Source organism: Prionailurus bengalensis, chromosome A2 (assembly GCF_016509475.1).
Source record: "Prionailurus bengalensis isolate Pbe53 chromosome A2, Fcat_Pben_1.1_paternal_pri, whole genome shotgun sequence".
Classification (NCBI taxonomy): Eukaryota; Metazoa; Chordata; class Mammalia; order Carnivora; family Felidae; genus Prionailurus; species Prionailurus bengalensis.
The window spans coordinates 20,385,163-20,409,831 of NC_057348.1; the positions used below are offsets into that span (position 1 = coordinate 20,385,163).

At 39.1% G+C, this 24,669-nt stretch overlaps 1 protein-coding gene across 11 annotated transcripts in view; it reads right to left on the reverse strand.

Annotated features, from left to right (window-relative positions):
* DCAF1 (DDB1 and CUL4 associated factor 1) overlaps positions 1-24,669 on the reverse strand; it is a 90,777-nt gene that overhangs the window by 11,006 nt on the left and 55,102 nt on the right. For 5 of the 11 annotated variants that reach the window (XR_006298343.1, XR_006298342.1, XM_043587455.1 and 2 more), the window contains exons 15-23: positions 24,419-24,617; positions 23,161-23,243; positions 22,480-22,564; positions 19,244-19,477; positions 18,399-18,492; positions 17,779-17,883; positions 17,497-17,570; positions 16,862-16,963; positions 2,114-2,122 (exon numbers count right to left, since the gene is read on the reverse strand). Coding sequence is in view for 8 of the 11 variants with exons in the window: in XM_043587455.1 (XP_043443390.1) it covers positions 2,114-2,122; positions 16,862-16,963; positions 17,497-17,570; positions 17,779-17,883; positions 18,399-18,492; positions 19,244-19,477; positions 22,480-22,564; positions 23,161-23,243; positions 24,419-24,617 (985 nt within the window). In the remaining 3 variants the exon portion in view is untranslated. Of the gene's footprint in view, positions 1-2,113; positions 2,123-16,861; positions 16,964-17,496; positions 17,571-17,778; positions 17,884-18,398; positions 18,493-19,243; positions 19,478-22,479; positions 22,565-23,160; positions 23,244-24,418; positions 24,618-24,669 lie in introns of those variants that run through there. The other 6 variants (XR_006298344.1, XM_043587458.1, XM_043587453.1 and 3 more) reach the window with 3 other exon arrangements.

A 24,669-nucleotide genomic window follows, 5' to 3' on the forward strand; every position in this document is an offset into this window, starting at 1 on the left:
AACCTATTTCCTATTACAAGAAAAAGGAAGGCCTGAATGGTCAATGGTGGGGCTTCTCTATAGTGACTGACACCAATCCTGGCCTCTGCACTGGGTTCATCTGTACCAGGTCTCTTGCAGATTTCCTAGGCACACAGGTTCCTACAACTTTTATTTGTCTTTATATTTCCTAATTCCTAAATCTTGAACTCTCAGACAGCTCTACCCATTCGTACCACAGAAGCTTAAAATCTATTAATTCTAAAACTGAATTCAAAGCATCTCTAAACCTAGTACCTTTTCCATACTTCTCCCAATTAGCAGGTGAAAAATCTCATATATCTTTCACTTCTCCCACTCCTATGGCTTCACATCCAGTTGACTATAGTGTTTCCCACAAATCTCAGGTCCCCAGGACTCCCTCCTACCCACTCTCCTTACACTCACCAACCACATTCTCCCTCCTGCTGTCCATCTCTGGTCTCTCCAGCTCTCTATGGTTATCCCATCCCAGATCCAAAACCCCAGGAGCCCCATAAACACGTCTATGTTCCAGAATTACAACAGAAGCACTATTTACTGAACATTTTTCTAATGCCAACTTCTGTGAATCTCAATTTCTTATTAAAGAGGTGATTTAATTTAATTTAGTCAGTGACTCCTATTCAGATAATGATTCTCAGAATCACCTGGGAAAAAGTTTTCCAAAATACATATTCCAGGCTGACAGAACTAACCTTTATGAATGAAGCTCACACAAGTGGATTTTGGAAAGATTCCCCAGGAATTGTGAAGTGCACCCCCAATGAAGCACTGCACAAGATGTCCTCTGAAACACCTTCTAGTTCTAAAGTTCTACTTTTTTGCAATAATATACCCTATCCACAGACTCCTAATGACAGAACCAAAAAAGTGATTCCAGGTATTCCATTGACCTTCTCTGCTACATCCAACTGTCTTATACTCTAGGACTTAATGTGATTTTTTAAATTAGTGCAGCATTTGTGTCTAGACCATTCAAAATTCTTCTTGAATACATGTCTCTTTTTCAAGAGAAATAGCTTTTAGCCTGTATTACCATCAAAAATATAACCAACCTCTTAGAAAACCAAACCTCTGGTCATACTTTAAGAATAGTTAATCTTGGGGCACCAGGGTGGCTCAATTGGTTAAGCATCCAACTTCAGCTCAGGTCATGATCTCATGGTCCGTGAGTTGTAGCCTCACATCGGGCTCTGTGCTCACAGCTCAGAGCCTGGAGCCTGCTTCGGATTCTGTGTCTCCCACTCTCTCTGCCCCTCCCCCACTCATGCTCTGTCTCTCTCACTTTCAAAAATGAGTAAATGTTAAAAAAAAATTTTTTTAGTATTAATAATAAGAATAGTTAATCTAGGGGCGCCTCGGCTCAGTCGGTTAAACATCCAACTCTTGGCTTCGGCTCAGGTCATGATCTCAATGGTTCATGAGTTCAAGCCCCACATCGGGCTCTGTGCTAACAGTGTAGAGCCTGTTTGTGATTCTCTCTCATCTCTCTCTCTGCCCCTACCTCACCCACATTCTCTCTCTCATAAATAAATAAACTGAAAAAAAAAATTAATTAATTAAAAAAATTAAAACAGTTCATCTAAAAACTAGGATAGTTTGGGGTACCTGGGTGGCTCAGTTAAAGGTCTGGTTCTTGATTTCAGCTCAGGTCATGATCTCACACTTCGTGAGTTTGAGCCCCATCAGGCTCTTCACTGACAGCGTGGAACCTGCTTGGGATTCTGTTTCCCTCTCTCTCAGTCCCTCCTCTGCTCACTCTCTTAAACATTTAAAAATCAAATACATACATACATAACCAGGATAGCTTTATAAAATGTAATTAAAACCTAAGCCTACTCTGTTGACATTCTAATGTGTCTTTTTTTTTTATAAAAGTTAAACTTCTGCTCCTCCTTTGGACACTTGCTCCTAGTGTTAACAATCATTAAAATAAAAGGTTTATTTCAGAGTCATAAACACTTGTGTTTTTCTCTCCTCATGAGCAGAATCTAATTCATGTACATTTTAAAAATTTAGGGGGAAAGAAAAAGGCCTTTCAGGAATCACTGACCAGGCTTATAGCAGGTGTGTAATCAGTAAAGACTCTTACCATCTGCTTCTAGGCAGTGCAGAACACACAGGAAGCACAGCACACAGTGTGTCCCAGATTCCAAAATGGAGTGGAGAAAAGAGAGCATTATTCCTTTTTAATTTAAGGTTAACTATAATTAGTTGAAATGTATTGCCTTTTCAAATTCTAGGAACAATTACCAATTAACTAATCTCTGGTTTTATAAGTATCCTAAAAGCCAACATCAAAGTTGACTGAATTGTTTTTTTTTTAAGTGACACAGACACCAAAATTCCAATGGATAATAAGAGCTTTCACAAATGACTTATTTGTGCTTTCATCAAATGCCTGAAGGCTGGAGGACTAGCAACCTTCTGAACCAAATATTATGGATGTCAAAACACATCATATATGTTTTCATTCAACAATATATTGATTCCATTCATCTCTTCTTGTTAATCTCCAAACTTATTTAAACATAAGGGTAAAAGACAACCATTTTTATGGTATGTAAATTATATCTCAATAAAGCTTTTTAAATAAATAGCTATTTAAACAGGTACTTTATGCTGGACCATTTTATCAGGTAGCAGCTGACCATTCATACCGCTGATTTTATTTTGCTAAAATGAAAAGGCAAATTCAAAGATGTCAGTCACAGGTGCCAGCATCCCTGAGCCATATAAGTCAGACCTGGGAAATCTGAGAAGACCTAAGAGCAGATATGTAGACTAGGACAAAACTTTGAATGGCAAATGACTTGTAAGAAAATTAATTCTCTAGTTTTAAAATTAGGTGAAGTGCACAAAGGAAAAATAGTTAAAAATAAAATCAAGCTGGCAGAGGAAAGACAGAAATCTGATGGCTGGTAAATACAGTAAAAACACTACTGCAAGATTCCAGGAGGACATGTGAATCAACAGAATTCAGGTTACAAGGGGAACATGCTTGAACAGATATGGTCTATCCCACTAAAACATCTCTAAATAAAAACCAAAATGCCAATGACTTAAGAATAAAACCAGTTCTCTAATGAGGTCCTTTAAATATGAAATGCACCAGACAATCCTTAAGGACAGTGGTGTCAATATGTAATGAAACAAGCCTTGAAATACAGAAGAAATGCTAACTCACCTACACTGCCTGCACAGACACCTAGTCTCCTCCCAGCTAAAGGCTTTTAGGTTTTTCCACAGACTGGGCCTTAGGGCCACTCGTTAGGACCCTCTGGAGTCTGCCCCTCTCAACCTTGGTTTTCCATGACAAGAAAGCCTCTGTTTGATCCTTCCTGCATTTGAGTATCAGAAGTCCTAACAACTACCCTACCTACCCCTTTTCTAATCTCTTTTTCCCTTAACCTCTCAAAAGGAAAGTTAAATAGAAGCACAGGAAAAAAATCAGTAAGTCCATTCTCTTAAGTTGTTCACAGCTAGCCATGAAAAATTCCCCTCTTATCACTTCGTGTCTGCAGAGCAATGAGGCCAACAAAGGGAATAGCAACTCTCCAGACCCAAAGGTGTCTAGGGCAATGCTAGCTTCTCTTTTCTTGACCTTCTCCTTCAAAGATAATGGGTGCCACATGGACTGGACACAGATGACAGTCACCAAGATTATTATTGCCACTCCCTCATAAACTGCAAGGATGTTGGAGGGTAGGAATAATGGTGTTGATAAGTAACTTCAAATAAGCCCAGTTTTTGGTTTAGGTTTACAGGACAACATGTAACATCCGAAAAGCTTGAGACACAACTAATATCTGGTAGTGATAAGATGGTCTGCAGCCACCTTTACCACTGTAATATACTGACAAACAGCTCAAAAACATCATCTTCTTTATCTATTCAAGGATAAAGTACATCTTGTTTCATGACACGTAAAGTGGAAAAAGAGTATGATGCATTAAGGGAGTGGGATGTCTAAGGTAACAACAGGCCATGAGAATAAAAGAACAGACTCTATTAAGAAACCAACCTAAGGCTCACCAACAATGAAGCAACAGAAAGAAATCAAGGAATCGATCCCATTTACAATTGCACCAAAAACCATAAAATACCTAGGAATAAATCTAACCAAAGAGGAGAAAAGTCTATACACTGAAAACTATAGAAAGCTTATGAAAGAAATTGAAGAAGACACAAAAAAATGGAAAAAGATTCCATGCTCCTGGATAGGAAAAACAAGTATTGTTAAAATGTCAATATTACCCAAAGCAATCTACATATTCAATGCAATCCCTATCAAAATAACACCAGCATTCTTCACAGAGCTAGAATAATCCTAAAATTTATATGGAACCAGAAAAGACCCCAAATAGCCAAAGCAATCTTGAAAAAGAAAACCAAAGCAGGAGGCATCACAATCCCGGACTTCAAGCTATACTAAAAAGCTCTAATCAAGACAGTATGGTACTGGTACAAGAACAGACACTTAGATCAGTGGAACAGAATAGAGAACCCAGAAATGGACCCACAAACATACAGCCAAATAATCTTTGACAAAGCAGGAAAGAATATCCAGTGGAATAAAGACAGTCTCTTCAGCAAGTGGTGTTGGGAAAACTGGACAGTGACATTCAGAAGAATGAACCTGGACCACTTTCTTTACACCATACACAAAAATAAACTCAAAACAGATGAAAGACCTAAGTTTAAGACAGGAAGCCATCAAAATCCTCGAAGAGAAAGCACGCAAAACCTCTTTGATCTTGCCTGCAGCAACTTCTTACTCAACACATCTCTGGAGGCAAGGGAAACAAAAGCATAAATGAACTACTGGGACCTCATCAAAATAAAAAGCTTCTGCACAACGAAGGAAACAATCAGCAAAACTAAAAGGCAACCGACAGAATGGGAGAAGATATTCGCAAAGGACAGATCAGATAAATGGTTAACCAAAATCTATAAAGGACTTATCAAACGCAACACCTAAATAACAAATAATCCAGTGAAGAAATGGGCACAAGACATGAATAGACACTTCTCCAAAGAAGACATCCAGGTGGCCGACTGACACATGAAAAAATGTTCAACATCACTCATCATCAGGGAAATACAAATCAAAACCACAATGAGATACTACCTGATACCTGTCAGAATGGCTAACATTAGCAACTCAGGCAACAGATGTTGGCAAGAATGCAGAGAAAGAGGATCTCTTTTGCATTGTTGGTGGGAATGCAAGCTGGTGCAGCCACTCTGAAAAACAGTATGGAGGTTCCTCAAAAAATTAAAAATAGAACTACCCTATGACCCAGCAATTGCACTACTAGGTATTTATCCAAGGGATACCGGTGTGCTGTTTCGAAGGGACACATACATCCCAATGTTCATAGCAGCACGATCAACAATAGCCAAAGTATGGAAAGAGCCCAAATGTCCACTGATGGATGAATGGATAAAAAAGATGTAGTGTGTGTGTGTGTGTGTGTGTATGTGTGTGTCCAAACACACACACATACACACACACACACACACACACACACACACACACACACAATGGAGTATTACTCGGCAATCAAAAAGAATGAAATCCTGCCATTTGCAACTACGTGGATGGAACTGGAGGTTATTCTGATAAGCGAAATTAGTCAGCAAAAGACAAATATCATATGACTGCACTCATATGAGCACTTTAAGAGACAAAACAGGTGAACATAAGGGAAGGGAAACCAAAATAATACAAAAACAGGAAGGGGGACAAAACATAAAAGACTCTTAAATATGGAAAACAAACAGGGGATTACTGGAAGGGTTGTGGGAGGGGGATGGGCTAAATGGGTAAGAGGCATTAAGGAATCTACTCCTGAAATTATTGTTGCACTATATGCTAATTTGGATGTAAATTTAAAAAAATAAGATTTTTAAAAAAAGAAAGAAAGAAAGAAACCAACCTAAAGCAACCATGTGACATTTGGAGGCTCTAACACCACTTACAAGCTCCACTACCAAGAAATACTACCAACAGGTACAAGTTAAATAGTACAGCACTCAAGAAAACATGAAGACCGTGTCACAAATAAATCAAAGTTCTGAAGTATCCTTCTGAAGACCTCTCCCTTTTACCCACATCTCAGAACTCACGTGAGCTTTAAACACTGCAGGCTCCTCTTACCCATGACCAAGGAAATCACTGAGGACCCTCCAAGCCATGCAGCTGGAAAGCATTAACAGAAATCTCCTTCCCCACTAGGGATCCCTAGCTGCATTGGTTGAAGTGGTTTCAACTCCAGAGCCTAATGATCCGTTTTAATAAATATGGCATTCAAAAAACTATGGTACTGCTTCTGGTTTCCAGTGTGGCATATAAGAAGCTTAAAGTCACCAATCCTAACACGTAAAAAGCTCAATAAACCGAAAAATCAACAACTCCTCTTAAATTCGACAGAGGTTTTGGGTCAGAGAGGCACCACTGTCCCCAGAATTGGAGACACCAACAAGAAAATACAGAGAATAGCAACTTGTCAGAGCATAAACCCAAAAGGATAAACCTTCACAGGAACCAGTGCCAAGGCAGGGAAACCTGAACTGTAACTGACAAATTGCTAGACACAATTCTAAGGATAAATGTGAGAGATAAAAACTCCAGGGGGACCCAGTCATCAGGGCCCCCACACTTTTGTGAGTTTTACCTCCCGGAGGTTGACCAGGTTCTCACGGTGAATATCAGAGAAAAATCCCCTTGGGTTGACCAGGTTCTCATGGTGAATATCAGAAAAATCCCCTTGGGCCTCCCACAGGAGGTGGAGGGGGACCATTTTGAAATACATCACAGCATTCTGTTCTTCTTAACAAGACCTCCCCTCAGGAGAAACTAACCAAAGCCTAACCTGCTGGGACATTATCAGAGCCTAACTGACCTGGGGGAAGGGAAATATCCAACTCCAGCCACTCTAGCCCTCTGATCACTCCCAAAGGGGATAGAAAAGACTGAGAAATGTGTGAAGTTCACAGTACACAAGTATAGATTCACTGAAACACTGAGACCTACTTATAGAACTATAAAACACTTCAGGGAGCCTGGGTGGCTCAGTTGGTTGAGCATCCGACTTCAGCTCAGGTCATGATCTCACGGCTTGTGGGTTCGAGCCCCACGTTGGGCTCTGTGCTGGCAGCTCAGGGCCTGGAGTCTGCTTCCGATTCTGTGTCTCCCTCTCTCTCTCTGCCCCTCCCCCACTTATGCTGTGTCTCTATCAAAAATAAATAAATGTAAAAAAGAAAAAAGAACTGTAAAACACTTCCCTGGCCCCACACCTTGCTACCACATTACTAAATACCAATTTACAGCAGTTCTTTTTACCCAGCACATGATATCCAGGTATCAAGAAAAAAATTATAAGACATACTAAAAAGGAAAAAAAAAACACAGTTTGAAGAGACAGAACAAGCATCAGAACCAGACTTAGATATGGCAGGGGTTGTAAGAACAAGAATATAAAACAACCATGATTAAGATGCTAAGGGGGCTCTCTAATGGATAAACTGGACAGCATGCAAGAACAGACAGGCAATGGGAGCAGAGCAGGGAAATTCAAAGAAAGAACCAAAAAGAAATGCTATCAATCAGAAACACTGTGGTAGAAATGAAGAATGGCTTTGATGGGCTTTATTAGTAGACTACACAGCTAAGTAAAAAATCTCTGAGCTTGAGGATATCTCAATAGATACCACCAAAACAGAAAAGCAGAGGAACAAAGACTGAAAAACACAGAATAAAATATCCAAGAACTGAGGGATGAGTACAAAAGGAATAACATACACATAATGGGAATTCTACAAGGAAGAGAAAAAAAGGAACAGAAGAAATATCTGAAGCAATGATGACTGAAAATTTTACCAAAATTAATGTCAGACACCACACCACAGATCCAGGAAGCTCTAAGAAAACTGAGCAAGATAAATGCCCCCAAAAAACCTATACCTAGGCAAAGAAAAGAAGATTAAAAGAAAAGATTAAAAAAAAAATCCTTAAAGAAGCCCAAGGGGAAAAAACATCTTACCTGTAGAGGAAAACAGATAAAAATTGTATCTCACATCTCCTCAGAAATCATACAAGCAAGGAGAGAGGGAAGTGAAATACTTAAAATGCTGAGAGACAAAAAACACTAACCTAGAATTCCATAGCCCTGTCCTGTGAAAGTATCCTTCAAAAGTGGAGAAATAAAGACTTATTCAGACAAAACAATATAAAACCTGAGGGAATTTGTTGCCAGTAGACCTGTCTAGCAAGAAACGTTAAATTCGGGGGGGCGCCTGGGTGGCGCAGTCGGTTAAGCGTCCGACTTCAGCCAGGTCACGATCTCGCGGTCCGTGAGTTCGAGCCCCGCGTCAGGCTCTGGGCTGATGGCTCGGAGCCTGGAGCCTGTTTCCGATTCTGTGTCTCCCTCTCTCTCTGCCCCTCCCCCGTTCATGCTCTGTCTCTCTCTGTCCCAAAAAATAAATAAAAAACTTTGAAAAAATAAAAAATAAAAAAAATAAAAAAGAAACGTTAAATTCTTCAGAGAGAAGGATAATCATCAAGGTCAGAAACTCCAATCTATATAAAGGAAGAAAAGCACAGGAGAAGGAACAAATGAAGGTAGAATAAACATTTTATTTTTCTTATTCTTTTTTTTTAATGTTTATTTATTTTTGAGAGAGAGACAGAGACAGAGCACAAGCGGGAGAGGGGCAGAGAGCGAGGGAGACACAGAAGACAAAGCAGGCTCCAGGCTCTGAGCTGTCAGCACAGAGCCCAATGCAGGGCTCGAAGCCACGAACAATGAGATCATGGCCTGAGCCAAAGTCAGATGCTCAACCGACTGAGCCACCCAGGTGTCCCTTATTTTCTCATTCTTAATTGATCTTTGTTCAAAATAATAGTTTATCCAAACAACACCAATAACTTGTGTGATCATGTATTATTATATATATATATGTACATATACTTATATATAAATGAAGGACAGCAATAAGATATGAGAAATACATGGGAACTAGGATTATTCTACCATAAGGTGCTTGTACTACCTGTAAAGAGATAGAGTGTCATTTGAAAGTGGACTTGGATTACTTGTAAATGTATATATTGCAACCTTTAGGGCAACTACTAAAAAAAGTAAAATTAAATAAATAAATAGAACTAATAGGCTAACAAAGGAGTGGAATCCTAGAAAAATGCTCCATTAAAACCACAAAAAGCAGAAAAAGAGTAGCAGACAGAAACAGGAAGAAAAAACAAGGGCAACACATAGAAATCAGCAAGAAATACAGTAGATGCAAAGCCAACTATATCAATAATCACTTAGAATCTCATTCCAAATGCATCAATTAAAAGACATTATTGATGTGGACCAAGAAACAAAACCCAGCTACATGTTGTCCCCTAGAAACCCACTTTAAATATAAAGACACATATAGATTAAAAATAAATGGTGGGAAAAAGATATACCATGCTAACATGAATTTAAAAAAACTAGGGTAACTGTATTACTTTTAGACAAAGCACACTTCAGACCAAGGAAAGTTATTAGTGATAAAGAAAGGCATTATGTGATGATAAAGGGGTCAATTCTCCAAGAAAACATAATAATCCTTAATATATATGTGCCTAACAGAACATCAAAATACACGAGGCAAAAACTGACAGAACTGCAAGGAGAAAATAATGAATCTACTTATTGTAATGGAGACTTCAATACCCCTTTATCAGAAATGGAAAAATACATCAGGCAAAAAACCAGTAAGGACACAGTTGAAATGATCAATACAATCAATAAACTGAGTATAATGGACATCTACAGACTACTTTGTCCAACAACTGAATACACATTCTTCTCAAGCTCACATGAAACATTCACCAAGATAGACGACATTCTGGGCCATAAAGCACACCTTAACAAATTTAAAATAGAAATCATAATAACGTTTGCTCTCAGACCACAATGGCATTAAACTAAAAATCAATAACAGAAATATAGCTAGAAAACCCCAAAATACTTAGAGATTAATTTTTTTAAATGTTTATTTACTTTTGAGAGAGAGAGAGAGAGAGAGAGAGAGAGAGCAGGAGCAGGGTAGGGACAGAAAGAGAGGGAGACACAGAATCCAAAGCAGTCTCCAGACTCTGAGCTGTCAGCACAGAGCCTGACGCGGGGCTCAAACCCATGGACCATGAGATCATGACCTGAGCCAAAGTCCGATGTTTAACTGACTGAGCACCCAGGTGCCCCAAAATATTGGAGATTAAACAACACACTTCTAAATAGCAAGATTCAAAGAAGAAATCTCAGAAAATACTTTGAACTAAATGAAAATGAAAACTCACATAAAATTTTGTGGGGTACAGTGAAAGCAGTGCATAGAGGGAAATTTAGAGCACTGAATGCAAATTATTAGAAAGGCAGACCTAAAATCAATCAGCTAAGTTTCCACCTTAGGGAACTAGAAATAGAAGAGCAAATCAAGGAACTCTTGGGTGGCTCAGTTGGTTGGATGTCTGGTTCTTGACTGCAGCTCAGGTCATGATGTCATAGTTCATGAGATCGAGCCCCCATGTAGGGGTCTGCACTGACAGCAGAGCCTACTTGGGATTCTCTCTCTCCCCTCTCTCTGCCTCTCCCCTGCTCACACACTCTCTCTCTCAAAATAAATATATAAACTTAAAAAAAAAAAAAAAAAAGAGCAAATCAAATCCAAAGTAAGCAGAAGAAAAGTAGGAATAGAAATTAAAGTAGAAATCAATAAAATTGGAAACAGGAAATTAATAGAGTAAATCAATGCAATCAAAATCTTGCTCTTTACAAAGATATAATAGGGGTGCCTGGGGCCCCTATAATAGGGGTGGCTCAGTTGGTTAAGCATCCAACTCTTTATTTCTGCTCTGGCCATGATCTCATGGTTCATGAGATAGAGCCCCATAACAAGATCCAAGCTGACACCGCGGAGACTGCTTGAGGTTCTCTCTCCCTCTCTCTCTGCCCAGCCCCTGCTCATACTCACTTTCTCCCTCAAGAAATAAAATAAAAAGATTGATAATTGATAAGCCTCTAGCAGGCTAAGAAAAAAAGAGGGCACAAATTACTAATATCAGAAATGAAAGAGGAGACATCATTACAGATCCCATGGACATTTAAAGGATAAATTCTATGAACAGGGCACCTGGCTGGCTCAGTTGGAGAAGCATGTGACTTCTGATCTCAGGGTCATAAGTTTGAGCCCCACACTAGGTATAAAGATTACTAAAATAAATAAGTATTTTAAAAATTCTGTGAACAACTCTATGCCCACAAATTTGATAACCTAGATGAAACAGACCAATTCTTTGAAAGACAACACCATTTGCCAAAATGCACACAAGAATGTGACAATCTCAATAGGGCTTTAGCTATTAAAGAAACTGATTCAGTAATTAATAACCTTCCAAAACAGAAAGCACCAGGCCCACATGGGTTTGCTGCTGACTTCTAAACATAAAAAATTACATCAATTTTTTAATATCTCTTCTAGAAGACAGAAGCAGATAAAATACTTCCTGACTCATTATATGAGGCCAACATTACACTAACAGCAACACCAAGGACATTGCAGTAGTCCCCCTCTCCTTATCCAACAGGGATGGGTTCTAAGACCACTCCCCCCAACCCACAGTGGATGCCTGAAACTGAGGATAGCACCAAACCCTGTATTTTTTCTTATACATGTACGCCTATGATAAAATTTAATTTATTAGGCACAGTAAGAGATTAACAATAACTTTTATGAATATGGTCTTTCTCTCTCAAAATCTTATTGTACTGTACTCACCCTTCTTGTGGTGATGTGAGATGACAAAAAGCCTACATAATAAGATGAAGTGAGGTGAATGACATAGGCACTATGATGTAGGCTACTACTGACCTTCTGACCATACATCAGAAAGAGGACCATCTGGAGGCACCTGGGTGGCTCAGTTGGTTAAGCGTCCGACTTAGGCTCAGGTCATGATCTCTTGGTTTGTGGGTTCAAGCACCATTTTGGGTTCTGTGCTAACAGTTCAGAGCCTGGAGCCTGCTTCAGATCCTGCCTCTTCCTCTCTCTCTCTGCCCCTCCCCCACTACTCTGTCACTCTCTCTCAAAAATAAACAAACATTAAAAAAAAATTTTTTTTTTAATTTAAAAAAATGGGGTGCCTGTGTGGCTCAGTCAGTTGAGCGTACAACTTCGGCTCAGGTCATGATCTCACAGCTTGTGGGTTGGAGCCCCACTGTGCTGACAGCTCAGAGCCTGGAGCCTGCTTCAGATTCTGCATCTCCCTCTCTCTGCCTTTTCCCACTTGTGCTGTCTCTAAAATAAACAAACAAACATTAAAAAAATTTTAAATATGGGGTGCCTGGGTGGCTCACTCAGTCAGTTGAGCGTCTGACTTCAGCTCAGGTCATGATCTCACAGCTTGTGAGTTCAAGCCCCGCGTCGGGCTCTGTGCTGACAGCTCGGAGCCTAGAGCCTGCTTTGGAGTCTGTGTCTCCCTCTCTCTCTGCCCCTAACCCACTTGCATTCTGTCTCTGTCTCTCTCAAAAATAAATAAACATTAAAATAAATGTTAGGGGCGCCTGGGTGGCGCAGTCGGTTAAGCGTCCGACTTCAGCCAGGTCACGATCTCGCGGTCCGTGAGTTCGAGCCCCGCGTCAGGCTCTGGGCTGATGGCTCAGAGCCTGGAGCCTGTTTCTGATTCTGTGTCTCCCTCTCTCTCTGCCCCTCCCCCGTTCATGCTCTGTCTCTCTCTGTCCCAAAAATAAATAAACGTTGAAAAAAAATTTAAAAAAATAAATAAATAAATAAAATAAAAAATAAAAAAAATAAATGTTAATGGGGCGCCTGTGTGGCTCAGTCGGTTAAGCGTCCAACTTTGACTCAGGTCACGATCTCGCGGTCCGTGAGTTCGAGCCCCGCGTCGGGCTCTGGGCTGATGGCTGGGAGCCTGGAGCCTGCTTCCAATTCTGTGTCTCCCTCTCTCTCTGCCCCTCCCCCGTTCATGCTCTGTCTCTGTCTCAAAAATAAATAAACGTTAAAAAAAATTAAAAAAAAAAAAAAAATAAATGTTAATATAATTAATAAATAAATAAATAAGGACCATCTGTTTCCAGACTGGAGTTGACTTCAGGTATCTGAAACCATGGAAAGTGAAACCACGGGAAGTACAGAGAGGGGGGAAGGGGTACTACTGCACAAGAAATTAAAACTACAGTCCAACATGTCTCATGACCACAGACATAAAAATCCTCAACACAATATTAGCAAATCATATCACACACTATGTACAAAGAATTATAAAAGCACAACCAAATAGGACGTACTACAGCTATGCAAAGCTGGTTCACATTTTAAAATCTAATTAATGTAATTCACTACTTCAATAGGCTAAAGAAATAAGATTTTATCAACAGATTCAGAAAAAGACTAACAAAACCCAACACCCGTAACTAAAAACTCTTGAGTAAGATGGGAATGGAGAGTAACTTCTTCAACTAGATAAAGAACATCTATGAAAAAAAAAAAACACAGCTTGGGTGCCTGGGTGGCACTGTCAGTTAAGCTTCCAACTCTTGATCTCGGATCAGGTCATGATCTCATAGTTCATGAGTTCGAGCCACACGTCAGCTTCTGTGCTGATGGCACGGAGCCTGCTTGGGGCTCTGTCTCTCCCTCTTTCTCTGCCCCTCCCCGCCTGTGCTTGCTCTCTCTCAAAATAAATAAATAAACTTTAAAAAAATTAAAAAAACACAGCTAACACCATACTTTATGATGAAAAATTCAAAACTTTCCTGCTAAGATCAGGATCAAGATCACTGATTTTCAAAATCATACTAAAAGTCCTACTTATCAGACAACAGGAAATAAAAGGGTACATTTTACAGAAATAAAACTGTCTTTGTTTGCAAATAATATGATTGTCTTTGCAGAAAATCCCAAAGAAATGACAATTAAAACTGGATTAAACAATTATAGCAGGGTTGCAGGATACAAGGTTAATTCAGTCTTTCCTATGTAACAGTTTTCCTGTACACCAGCAATGAACAAATGGAAACTAAAATTAAAAACACAATATCACTTATATTAGCCCCACCTCTCAAAATGAAATACTTAGGTAATCCATCAGGTATTAGGTAAACCTAACAAAATATGTACAATATCTGTATGAGGAAAACTACGTAACTCTGACGAAAGAAATCAAAGAATTAAAGAAATGAAGAGAGTCCATGTTCATGGATAGGAAGACTCAATGTTGTCAAGATGTCAGATCTTCCTAACCTGATCTATACATATAAACTCAATGCACTCCCTTCAAAATCCCAGCAAGTTATGTTGTAGATACCAACAAATGGATTCAAAAGTTTATACGGAGAAGCAAACAATCCAGAATAGCAAATACCATATTGAAGGTGAACAGAGTTGGAGGACTGGCACAACACAACTTCAAAACTTACTATAAAGTAACAGTAATCGAGACAGTATAGTATTGGAGAAAATATACAAATAGATCAGCGGAACACAGTAGAGAGCCCAGAAACAGATCCACATAAAGACAGTCAACTGATCTTGGACAAAGGAGCACAGGCAATACAACGGGTATTTAAACTGGGCGTCTATAAGCAAAAAAATTCATCTAAACACAGGTCTTACACTCTTTACAAAAATTAACTCAAAAAGAATCACAGACCTAAGTGTGAAATGCACAACTACCTATACAACTCCTAGAAAATAACAGGAGAAAATCTACATGACCTTAAATTTAAAGATAATTTTTTAGATGCAACCTCAAAGTCACAATTCACAAAAGAAATACTTGATAAGATGGACTTTATTAAGACAAAAACTTCTGCTCTGTGACAGTGTCAAGAGAATGAGACAACAAGCTATAAACTAAGAGGAAATATTTGCAAATGACCTATCAGAGAAAGCACTATCAGCCAAAACATTCAAAAAAACTCTTACGGGGCGCCTGGGTGGCGCAGTCGGTTAAGCGTCCGACTTCAGCCAGGTCATGATCTCGCGGTCCGTGAGTTCAAGCCCCGCGTCAGGCTCTGGGCTGATGGCTCAGAGCCTGGAGCCTGTTTCCGATTCTGTGTCTCCCTCTCTCTCTGACCCTCCCCCGTTCATGCTCTGTCTCTCTCTGTCCCAAAAATAAACGTTGAAAAAAAATTAAAAAAAAAAAAAAAAAAAAACTCTTACAACTCAATAAAAACACAAGAAACCCAATTTAAAAACAGGCCAATGACTTTGACACCTCACCAAAGAAAATCTACAAATGGCAAATATGGAAATGATGCTTCACATCATAAGTCATCAGGAAAATGCAAATTAAAATAACACTGAGAAAGCCTTCCACTTAGAGTCTCCCTGAGGTGTGCCTGGGTGGCTCAGTAAGTTAAGCATCCAACTCTTGATTTCCACTCAGGTCATGACCTGCCAGCTCACAGGATTGGATGGAGCCCTGGGTCATCAGGCTCTGTGTTGACAGTGTGGATCCTGCTTGGGATTCTCTCTCTCCCTCTCTCTCTGCCCCACCCCCGCTCGTACTTACCCATTCTCAAAATAAGTAAATAAAGATTAAAAAAGGAAAAAGAAGGAACTCCCTAAAGTGGGGAAGGGGCCCAAAACAGACTGTGGAGAAAGTCTCCTTCCTTTTGGTCTGGTACCAGGCATCAGTAAGGGTGTCAGGAGGTTCAGTTAAATAATTTTCAGAAAACATTTGTAGCAGGCTCATAAAACTTCAAGATCTTGATTCCTTTCTACTCAAAAAAATCAAACCACACATTTTGATTGTGTGTAGAGGTTGTTCAACTAAAGGAACATCTACTAATTTTTTAATTAATTAAATAGTGATATATACTACTACATACCTATTAAAATGGCCAAAATCCGAAATACTGACAACACCAAATGCTGGTAAGGATGTGGAACAATAAGAATTCTCATTTGCTGATGATGAAAATGCAAAATGGTATAGCTCCTTTGCTAGAGGGTTTGTCAGTTTCTGATGAAATTAAACATACTCTTCCCATACAATCTACCAACTGAACTCCTTAGTATTTACCCAAATACAAAAGCCTGCACATCAATGTTTATAGGAGCTTTATGAATAGAGAATGTAGTACGAGCCCACTTGACAGGAAAGATCTGCTGAAAGTCAGAAGTTTAAGAAATTCTTCACAACTGATACAGACACACCACATAGGCAAACACCCAGCATAATATGACCGTAACTTAAAATCCCCTATGAAAAAAAGCAAACTAATATTCTGTGAGACATACTACCTACCCACATTTTATAAATGCTTAATTTCCAAAAGCATCAAAATCTTCTCTCTACTTATAAGCTCCAATCCATTACTGTGAAAAAAGACTATGCTATAAAACTGAGAAAATGCAAACCACAACTTTATAAAGCTTAAGCCATTTCTGTGACCCATCTCAGCAGATTGATTTTTCTGTTTTGTATTGACATTGGGAATATGGGGGCTGCTCATCCTAAAGCCACACAAAGCACTAGTCCTGAAAATGAGGTCAAAGAAATCTCTAAAACAGTATCAGAGATTGCTAACATCCAAATTAATCTATAAACAGAACTCACAGAACTGTCAGGAACTGGGGTTAAAGTTTTATAATAACAAAAATCTACTTTCTTCAAAGTTTTAGTGATTTTAGTGACAACAAGCCTGCAGAATATGCCAACAGGTAACAAAAGCTGATATTAAAAAAATCCTTACAGCAAAAACCAGAAGACCATAACCTCTATAAAGTACAGCAACAAGAAATCTCAAAGACCACTGACCTGGTCCTCCTCTTCATCCTCATCCTCTGCCAAACGTTGCCTGCCCACTTCATACAGCCTGCATACCGTGTCCATGTTCAGAGCATCCATGCTGCCTTGGTTCTGAAAATAAAACACCCAGTCCACGAAGAGCAGTTAGTTTTCAGAAGGCCCACATCTACATCTCAGTTATAACTCGCACCCATGCACCTTGACCCTGTAACTGTCAAAGTTTCTGATACCCAAAATTCTTGAACTAACTCTGAAAATGTTATACGCAGGCCACAGAAAGGGAAAGAAAACAGGATAAGAAGGCTTTGGCAGGGCAAGCAATATTAAGCAAAAGAGAGACCACCATCCTCAGAATGAACCTGTCTTACTCTGTCAAGAGATCCAGACTCCTCTCAGAAAGGGAGCACAGTGACTCCAAGATATTAGAAGATGGGACTGTCCATGTTGTTTTACACTGGAATTTTCTTATTATTTCTCTTACAATGTAGATCTCTCCATCAAGCAAGTAGGTTATCAATAATCTACCTTTGGAAATGCATCAACTTTAGAACACATCTTAGATCAGACAAAATGCCTGTAGTATAACTTGAAAATGATCCTAAAGATCAAAACAAAACAGCAGCGTTTCTGCTAGCTCCCTTTACCTCAATGACAGCAAGATAGCAGTCTTTGGTGTCTGTACACAGGTCAAAGATGTTCCGTTTCACATCAATGGTTGCTGGAAAACAAAATGTGTCAAGACTCAGGATTGGACTACTGCTCTGACCTTAAAACCAGTTTTTCCTCTAAAGGAATTTCAAGGTGATTGCTCCTAAATAGTTCCATAACCTCTTGGCTTTTCAATGAAGAATTACAGAAAAGGATGATCTTAAATATGGAAAACCAAAACATGACAAAACGAACAATGTCTGCCCCTTCAAGCTTACCTATAGGTTTGTAGTCAGTTGCATTAAATGTTCGGAAGGATGATCCAAAAGGGCTTTTCATCCTCTCTTCCATTAAGTCATCCTCATCATCTGCCTGCAACATAGCTAATTGGGAGGAAGGGGGAAAGGGGGCCAAGGAGCAAAATACTTTTAGAAATCAGAAACATCCCCTATTCACAAGTGCAGAAAATATTAATGGACAATCAAGACTTCAGTGAGTTTCTCTGTAGTAAATTCATTCTATCTAATTAGTTCCTTTCAACGTATCCTACTAGCATACCCCCGAACAGTATCCTCAACCTTTCATCTAGCTCCCAACAAGTGTTATAGCTAAAGGCCAGCAACATCATAAAAGCACAAATGCAACAAGTTCGTAAGGATACAGATGGGAAATTAATGCATGAAATGTCTTTCTGTACAAGATGTACTTGTTATCTTCACCCTAAATCAACACTATTTTCATCAATAAACTTTGTCACCATTTGTGCTATCATTTTATCTTTTATGTTACAACCTTCAAATGCTTTCCAATTCATATTTGAGAGATATTTCCAAACCAAAAGGGGAGAGGGGAGAGAAGGGAGAAAAAGAATAATGTAGAGAAGTAAAAAGTTTATTACCTCCATACATCACTGTCCCCGTGTGGTTGAACACAACACGACACTGATCCAGAGCAGGAACTGTGTGTAAAAGATGGAAAGTGCGAAGATCCCACTAGGAGGGAAGTGGTCAAGGATAACTATTTTATACAAAATTTCTTATGTAAACTCATAAAAGAAATTCCAAAATATCTCTTTTTTCCTCTCCTGTTGAGATATGAATGCTTTAAAGGTAATGCTTTAAAGGTAAAGTAAAGAGGCACCCAGGAGGCTCAGTTGGTTAAGCATCCGACTTCAGCTCAGGTCACGATCTTGCAGTTCATGAGTTCGAGCCCTGCATCTCTCTCTCTCAAAAAAAAAAAAATATATATATATATAAAAACATGAAAAAATTTAAAAAGTAAATAAATAAATAAAAGTAAAGTAAAAATGCTTTCAAAGTAAACAAAAGCATATAAAATGCTTATTATCAAGTAACATCCTTGAAAATCTCCTATGGTATCCTCATATACATGAAAACTACACGAACTCCCTTCATCTCAACAGCATCAATTCACTTTACACTTGTGATTTCTGCAATGCAAAAGTAAAATCCTTCTGAAGATATAAAAGTCAATTTAATACCTGGAGAAGTAAAAGGTAAGAATCTGGTGGTCACTCTTCTCAATACAAAAAAAAAAACATGCTAATGAAAGTTCACTGGTAATTACCAACCATTAGAGATTAACTAACACTTCAAATCAAAAGAGAGGCACCAAATTATTACCTGTGTGGATACTTTAACAGGGTGTTGGTAGAAAGATAAATTATTTCTGCATCACAAACTAGATAACAAACGGAAAATAAGACATGGGTGTAAAGGATACAATCTCAGTATTAATGATGACCTCCAGCCCATTTGGATGGAAAACACCACTGATGTTCATGTTGAACTTGTCAAACTTGTGGATGGCTTGTGCAGAGCGGACATCCCAGAGGACGCCATCATTTAAGACAAGATCATCTGTAGGATTAAAGGTGGCACAGTTCCTCTTGTAGTTGTTGGCAAGATCTGGGTTAAACAGAGTCAACAGCTTGTTGCCAGTCTGAATATCATAAATCTTTAGAGAAGAAGGGGTGGGAAGAGAAAAATCAGACCAATCCATCCACTAACAATTCGAAGAGAAGCTGTGTAAAATATCTCTCCATGCTTTCCAAATCCCAACAAAATCACAAAAGCCCTAATACTGTAGAATACCTGGAAAGTATGAAGAGTACACCCATCCAAGCAATGTGTAAGTGCTTTGGTTCCCATTCAAGGTTTGAAAAGTCTCTTTCCCACAAGAAAATGAAAAGAGAGATGGCAATAAGGATAAGAAAACCCTCTTCTACCCCTCCCCCTTTCAAGAAACAGAAAATGTTTCTACAATAGAAACTGAGAAATTAAATTCATATGGATAGACCAATGATTAACCATAGAATACTATTAAAGAGCCACTTTTTGAAGAAAGGTGTCAATGACATACCCCTTTCTCCTTAAAAATCTCCCAATACACATATTTTAGCCCTACAATAGTAAAAGTTCCAAATGTACAATGTGCAACCCATACAGAGACCAGATCTTTCCCATCACCTTACACACATGCTGTAGTATTTCCAATCTTAAAAAAAAAAAAAAAAAAAAAAAGAATCCTCCTTTAATATAGGAACAATAAGGAGACACAAGAAAACAATCAAATCAAGATCATGAGACAAGACAACTAGCCTGGTCTCTTCAAAAGTCAATGTCATGAAAACTGGAGAAATGGTTCTTGGCTTTAAAACATTAGTAAGACATAACAACCAATGCAATATGTGAATCTTGGCTGGATCCTGGTTCAAAAAACAAAAAACAAAAAACAAAAAACAAAAAGCATTTGAAACCAAACACATCAGGAACAATAGGGAAAACTGAGTATGGAATGGATATTAGATGATACTTGGGAATTACTATAGATTTTCTGATATTTGATAAGAGTATAATTATGTAGTAAAATATCCCTATTGCTAAAATATGCATGCTGTAAGACTTAGAAATAAAATGTGTTTGCAACTTACTTTCAAATGATTCAGAAATACATACATATTAACACAGGAAGAACATATGGTGAAATATTAAACTGATGAATCCAGGTAATAGGTGTATGTACTATTCTTTCAATTTCTCTACATATTTTAACATTTTCAAATGAAAAGTTTGAGAAACCCTCCCTTCACAACCCCATATTCCCACCATTACCCTCAAGCTACTACACCCCACTTTTCTGTTTTTCTGCAAAAAACACTTCAGAAAACTTGTCTCTACTCAGTGTCTCCACTTTCCTGTTCTCTCATGAGAACAGATTTTCACCCCAGTGCACAGAACTAGCTCCTGATGAGGTTAACAAGAAGATCCATATTGTTAAATCAAAGGTAATTCTCAATTCTCATCTTATGAACTCATTAACAGTTTCTGACCAGTTGATCAATTCTTCCTTCAAAGGATCTTCCCCCTTGCCTTCTGGGGCACATCTTTTTCCTGAGGTCTCCTGCTGCCCATTATTTTTGGTCTCCTTCTCAAGTCCCTCCCTCACATGGCAAATTCGAAATATTGGCATATGCCAGGACTCTGTCCCCTCAGTTCTCTTCTCTAGCCTCCTTAACGATTTCATCTAGTCTCATGGCTCTATCAACCCGTGAATAACTCCTATATTTATATCCCCTATCCCAGACCTCTCTTCTGAACTCCCGTTTTGTATATTCAACTACCCATTCCCTACCTGAATGTCTAATAACAAACTTCCTGTGTCCAAAAACCCAGAGCCCGGCTGTATCACTTCTCATCACCTGTACCATGCCCTCCTGGGCCCAGCCCCACTACAGTCCTCACATGTGAGCTGGCCCGACACACTCCTAACTGGAAAGCCTGCTCTTGCTTCTCTCACAGAAACCAGACTCACACTTTAGGAACTTTACATCCCATCATGTGTCCTCTGCTCAGCCTCCAGTGCCTGCATCTCACTCAGAGAAGCCAAAGGTCCTAACAACACCCTATATATAAGATGCTACTATGATATGTGTCACCCATTCCCCCACAACACTGAGCTGAGCTCTTACCCCTCTTCCCTCTCCTACCTCCAAAGGGCTTTTCCCTCGGTCTTAAAACACTTTTCCCCCCCAGATATCTGCATGACACTTCCTTCAAAGGGAAAGGTTCCTGGGGTGCCTGGGTGGCTCAGTCAGTTAAGCATCCAACCTCGGCTCAGGTCATGATCTCACAGTATGTGAGTTTGAGCCCTGCACTGGGCTCTCTGCTGTCAGCACGGAGCCCAGTTCAGATCTTCTGTCCCCTCTCTTTGCCCTCCCCTGCTTGTGCATGTGCACTCTCAAAAATTAAAAAAAAAAGGGGGGGGCACCTGGGTGGCTCAGTCGGTTGAGCCTCCAACTTCGGCTCAGGTCATGATCTCAGAGTTTGTGAGTCCAAGCCCCGCGTCGGGCTCTGTGCTGAAAGCTCAGAGCCTTGAGCCTGTTTCGGATTCTGTGTCTCCCTCTCTCTGTCCCTTCCCCGCTCATGCTCTGTCTCTGTCTCCCAAAGATGAATAAATGTTAAAAAAAAAAAAAAAAAAAAAAATTTAAATAAAAATAAAAAATTAAAAAAAAAAACACTCCTTAAACATCACCCTATCAGTGATACTGACCATCCTAGATAAAAGAGAAGTCCCTCACAGCACCATCAAGCACTTCCTAACTTTTACCCTGCTTTCTTTTCCTTGGCAGCACTTACCACCTGACATACCATATATTTGCTTCTCTATTTGTCTCCCCAGTGAGGCTTCATAAAGGCAGGGACTTATATTTCATCTAAAACTTAGTAAGTATTTGAAAATAACTGCTGTGCTAATCATACCTTTCTTAAGTTGTCGGATTAGTTCATGTTTGGTCCCACATGGCTTATAACTACTTTACTACACTTCTAGATTTTATCTGGAAAGAATATCACTAAGTAATTTCTTGCTGCCCTTAGGACTGCCCTTCAGTCCAGAAGTTTTCATTACAAACAAATGGGCATAATCAGTTTGAAAGCAGTGGATTCTTAAGTACTTACGTGGGCAATGTCTCCTTTTGTACCTATGACTCGATCCTGAGAGTGCTTACTGAACTCAACATAGTGATCTTCTGTGAAGGAATGCCTACAGACAAACAACAAAAGTACTTAAGTGATACACCTTCAGGAAACAGTCACTGAGCCGACTGAAAATAAACATGATTCTCAGCCTCCTGCCTGACTATACTCATCTGAGGATTCTCAGCAACCAAAGAGGAAAAACTTATACTTAAGGTTTAAAAAAAAAGTATACTTAAGGTTTAAAAAAAAAAAAAAATCCCTCCATCAGTTTAACCAAGCAGATCCAAAAGAATTAATTAATTAGCAGGAATTACTTTGTTAAAAAAAAATGGATAACAAGCCACACGTCTTTGAACATACCCCAGCAAAGAGTACAACTATCATATGTGAACATGAGAAATTACACAGATGTGCCATTTTGGATTAGTGAAGGGTCAGCTGTGTGATGGGACTGGTAAGAATACTTGGTAAGAATATCTCAGAATTAAGGATAAAACCTTATTAAACATGAGCAACAGACAAGGAAGAGAGAAGTTAGCAATAACTCACAGCATTCATCTTTTCCCAAAAGGCTTCAAGTTGAAGAATCGGATGAAGGGAAATATAAATTAGGTAAATTGTAGAACAGAAAGAGTTGGGTTATAAAAAATACATACATACTTCATATCAAATACTGATTTCATTCCCCAAAGTGCAGACAGAGGCTGGCTCCAAGTAGCAGATGTCAGCAGCAAGGACCCATCCTAAAAGAAGAAGGAGGCCCAAGGTGGGTAGTCACATGCTTATATAAATGCTGTCTGCCTGTAGCATTTTAACATATAAGCTCAAAAATTATTATTGTATTATATAGAAAATAGAAAAACTACGAAGAACCAAGAAGTGTTCGAAACTGCTGGGATTTAAGTATGTGCACATGCAATGTCCTAAAAAAATACCTAAATTTAAGAAAAGACTAACTCCTCCTGAGCTAGTAACAAAAAATACAATAGTTCCAAGGGTAGGGGAAGAAAAAAACTTGGAAAGATGTCAAAGATGGTTCCACCTTTCTTAACATTTGGCCATATATCTCAGTCTCCCTCACCTGAAATATCAGTCAAGTGAAAACATTTCTTAGACTTTCTTAGCTAACAACTCTTAGGATTTTTTCAAAAAGAAAGCCCATTAAGGGGCCCCTGGGTGGCTCAGTCGGTTAAGCTTCCGACTGCGGCTCAGGTCATGACTTCACAGTTCGTGGGTTCAAGCCCCTGGAGCCTGCTTTGGATTCTGTGTCTCCCTCTCTCTCTCTGCCCCTCCCCGGCTCACACTCTGTGTGTGTGTCTCTCTCTCTCTCAAAATAAATAAACATTAAAAAAAAATTTTTTTTAAATACTTTAAAAAAAAAGAAAGCCCAATAAAGGCTGAGTCTCCTTTACTCTAGTATCAGGAAAACTATCCTTGTCATCTTAACAGTCCTAACTTTAGAAATAAAGGGGTCAATTCCATCCACAGAATAATACTAATAAACCATGACCCACTAGAACCATATAATGCTTTTTTCCTAAAAACTCACAGTACTTTGAGATTTATTTCTGACACAAGAAGAAAACTTCTGTGATCATAGTTTCCATCTGAGGCAAATTAAAAAAGAAAGGTTCACACACACATACACATACGACTCTTAGAAGAAGGTTGGCAAGCTTTTTTTTACTTAAAGAGCAGAACAGTAAACACATTAGGCTTTGTAAGCCATATGGTCTGTGTCACAACTACTCAACTCTACCATTGTAGCACAGAAGCAGCCACAGACCACACATAAACAGATAGGCATGGCTATGTTCCAATAAAAGTTTATGTACAAATTAACAGCCAGCCCACAAGCCCATAGTTCCCAAATCATCAAAGAAGAATGAATGAGAACCACCTAGGAAGGGACTCTTACCCTGGAAGGTTCAAGATGTGTGATAGCCGAGTTGTGACAGTTATAGCTGGCCTCCTCTTGTCCACTAAACACATTATAGAGCTTCAACTGCCCAGTGCAGGTGCCAAGCATCAGGAACCGCTCCCGTGCTGAGAATGCACAGCAAGTGAAACCACTCTCATCCTCATTGGCTTCCCTGAACACTGAAATAGGACGGAACCTAAGCAAAAAAAAAAAAAAAGAAAAAAAAAAAAGAAAGAAAAATCAGAGAC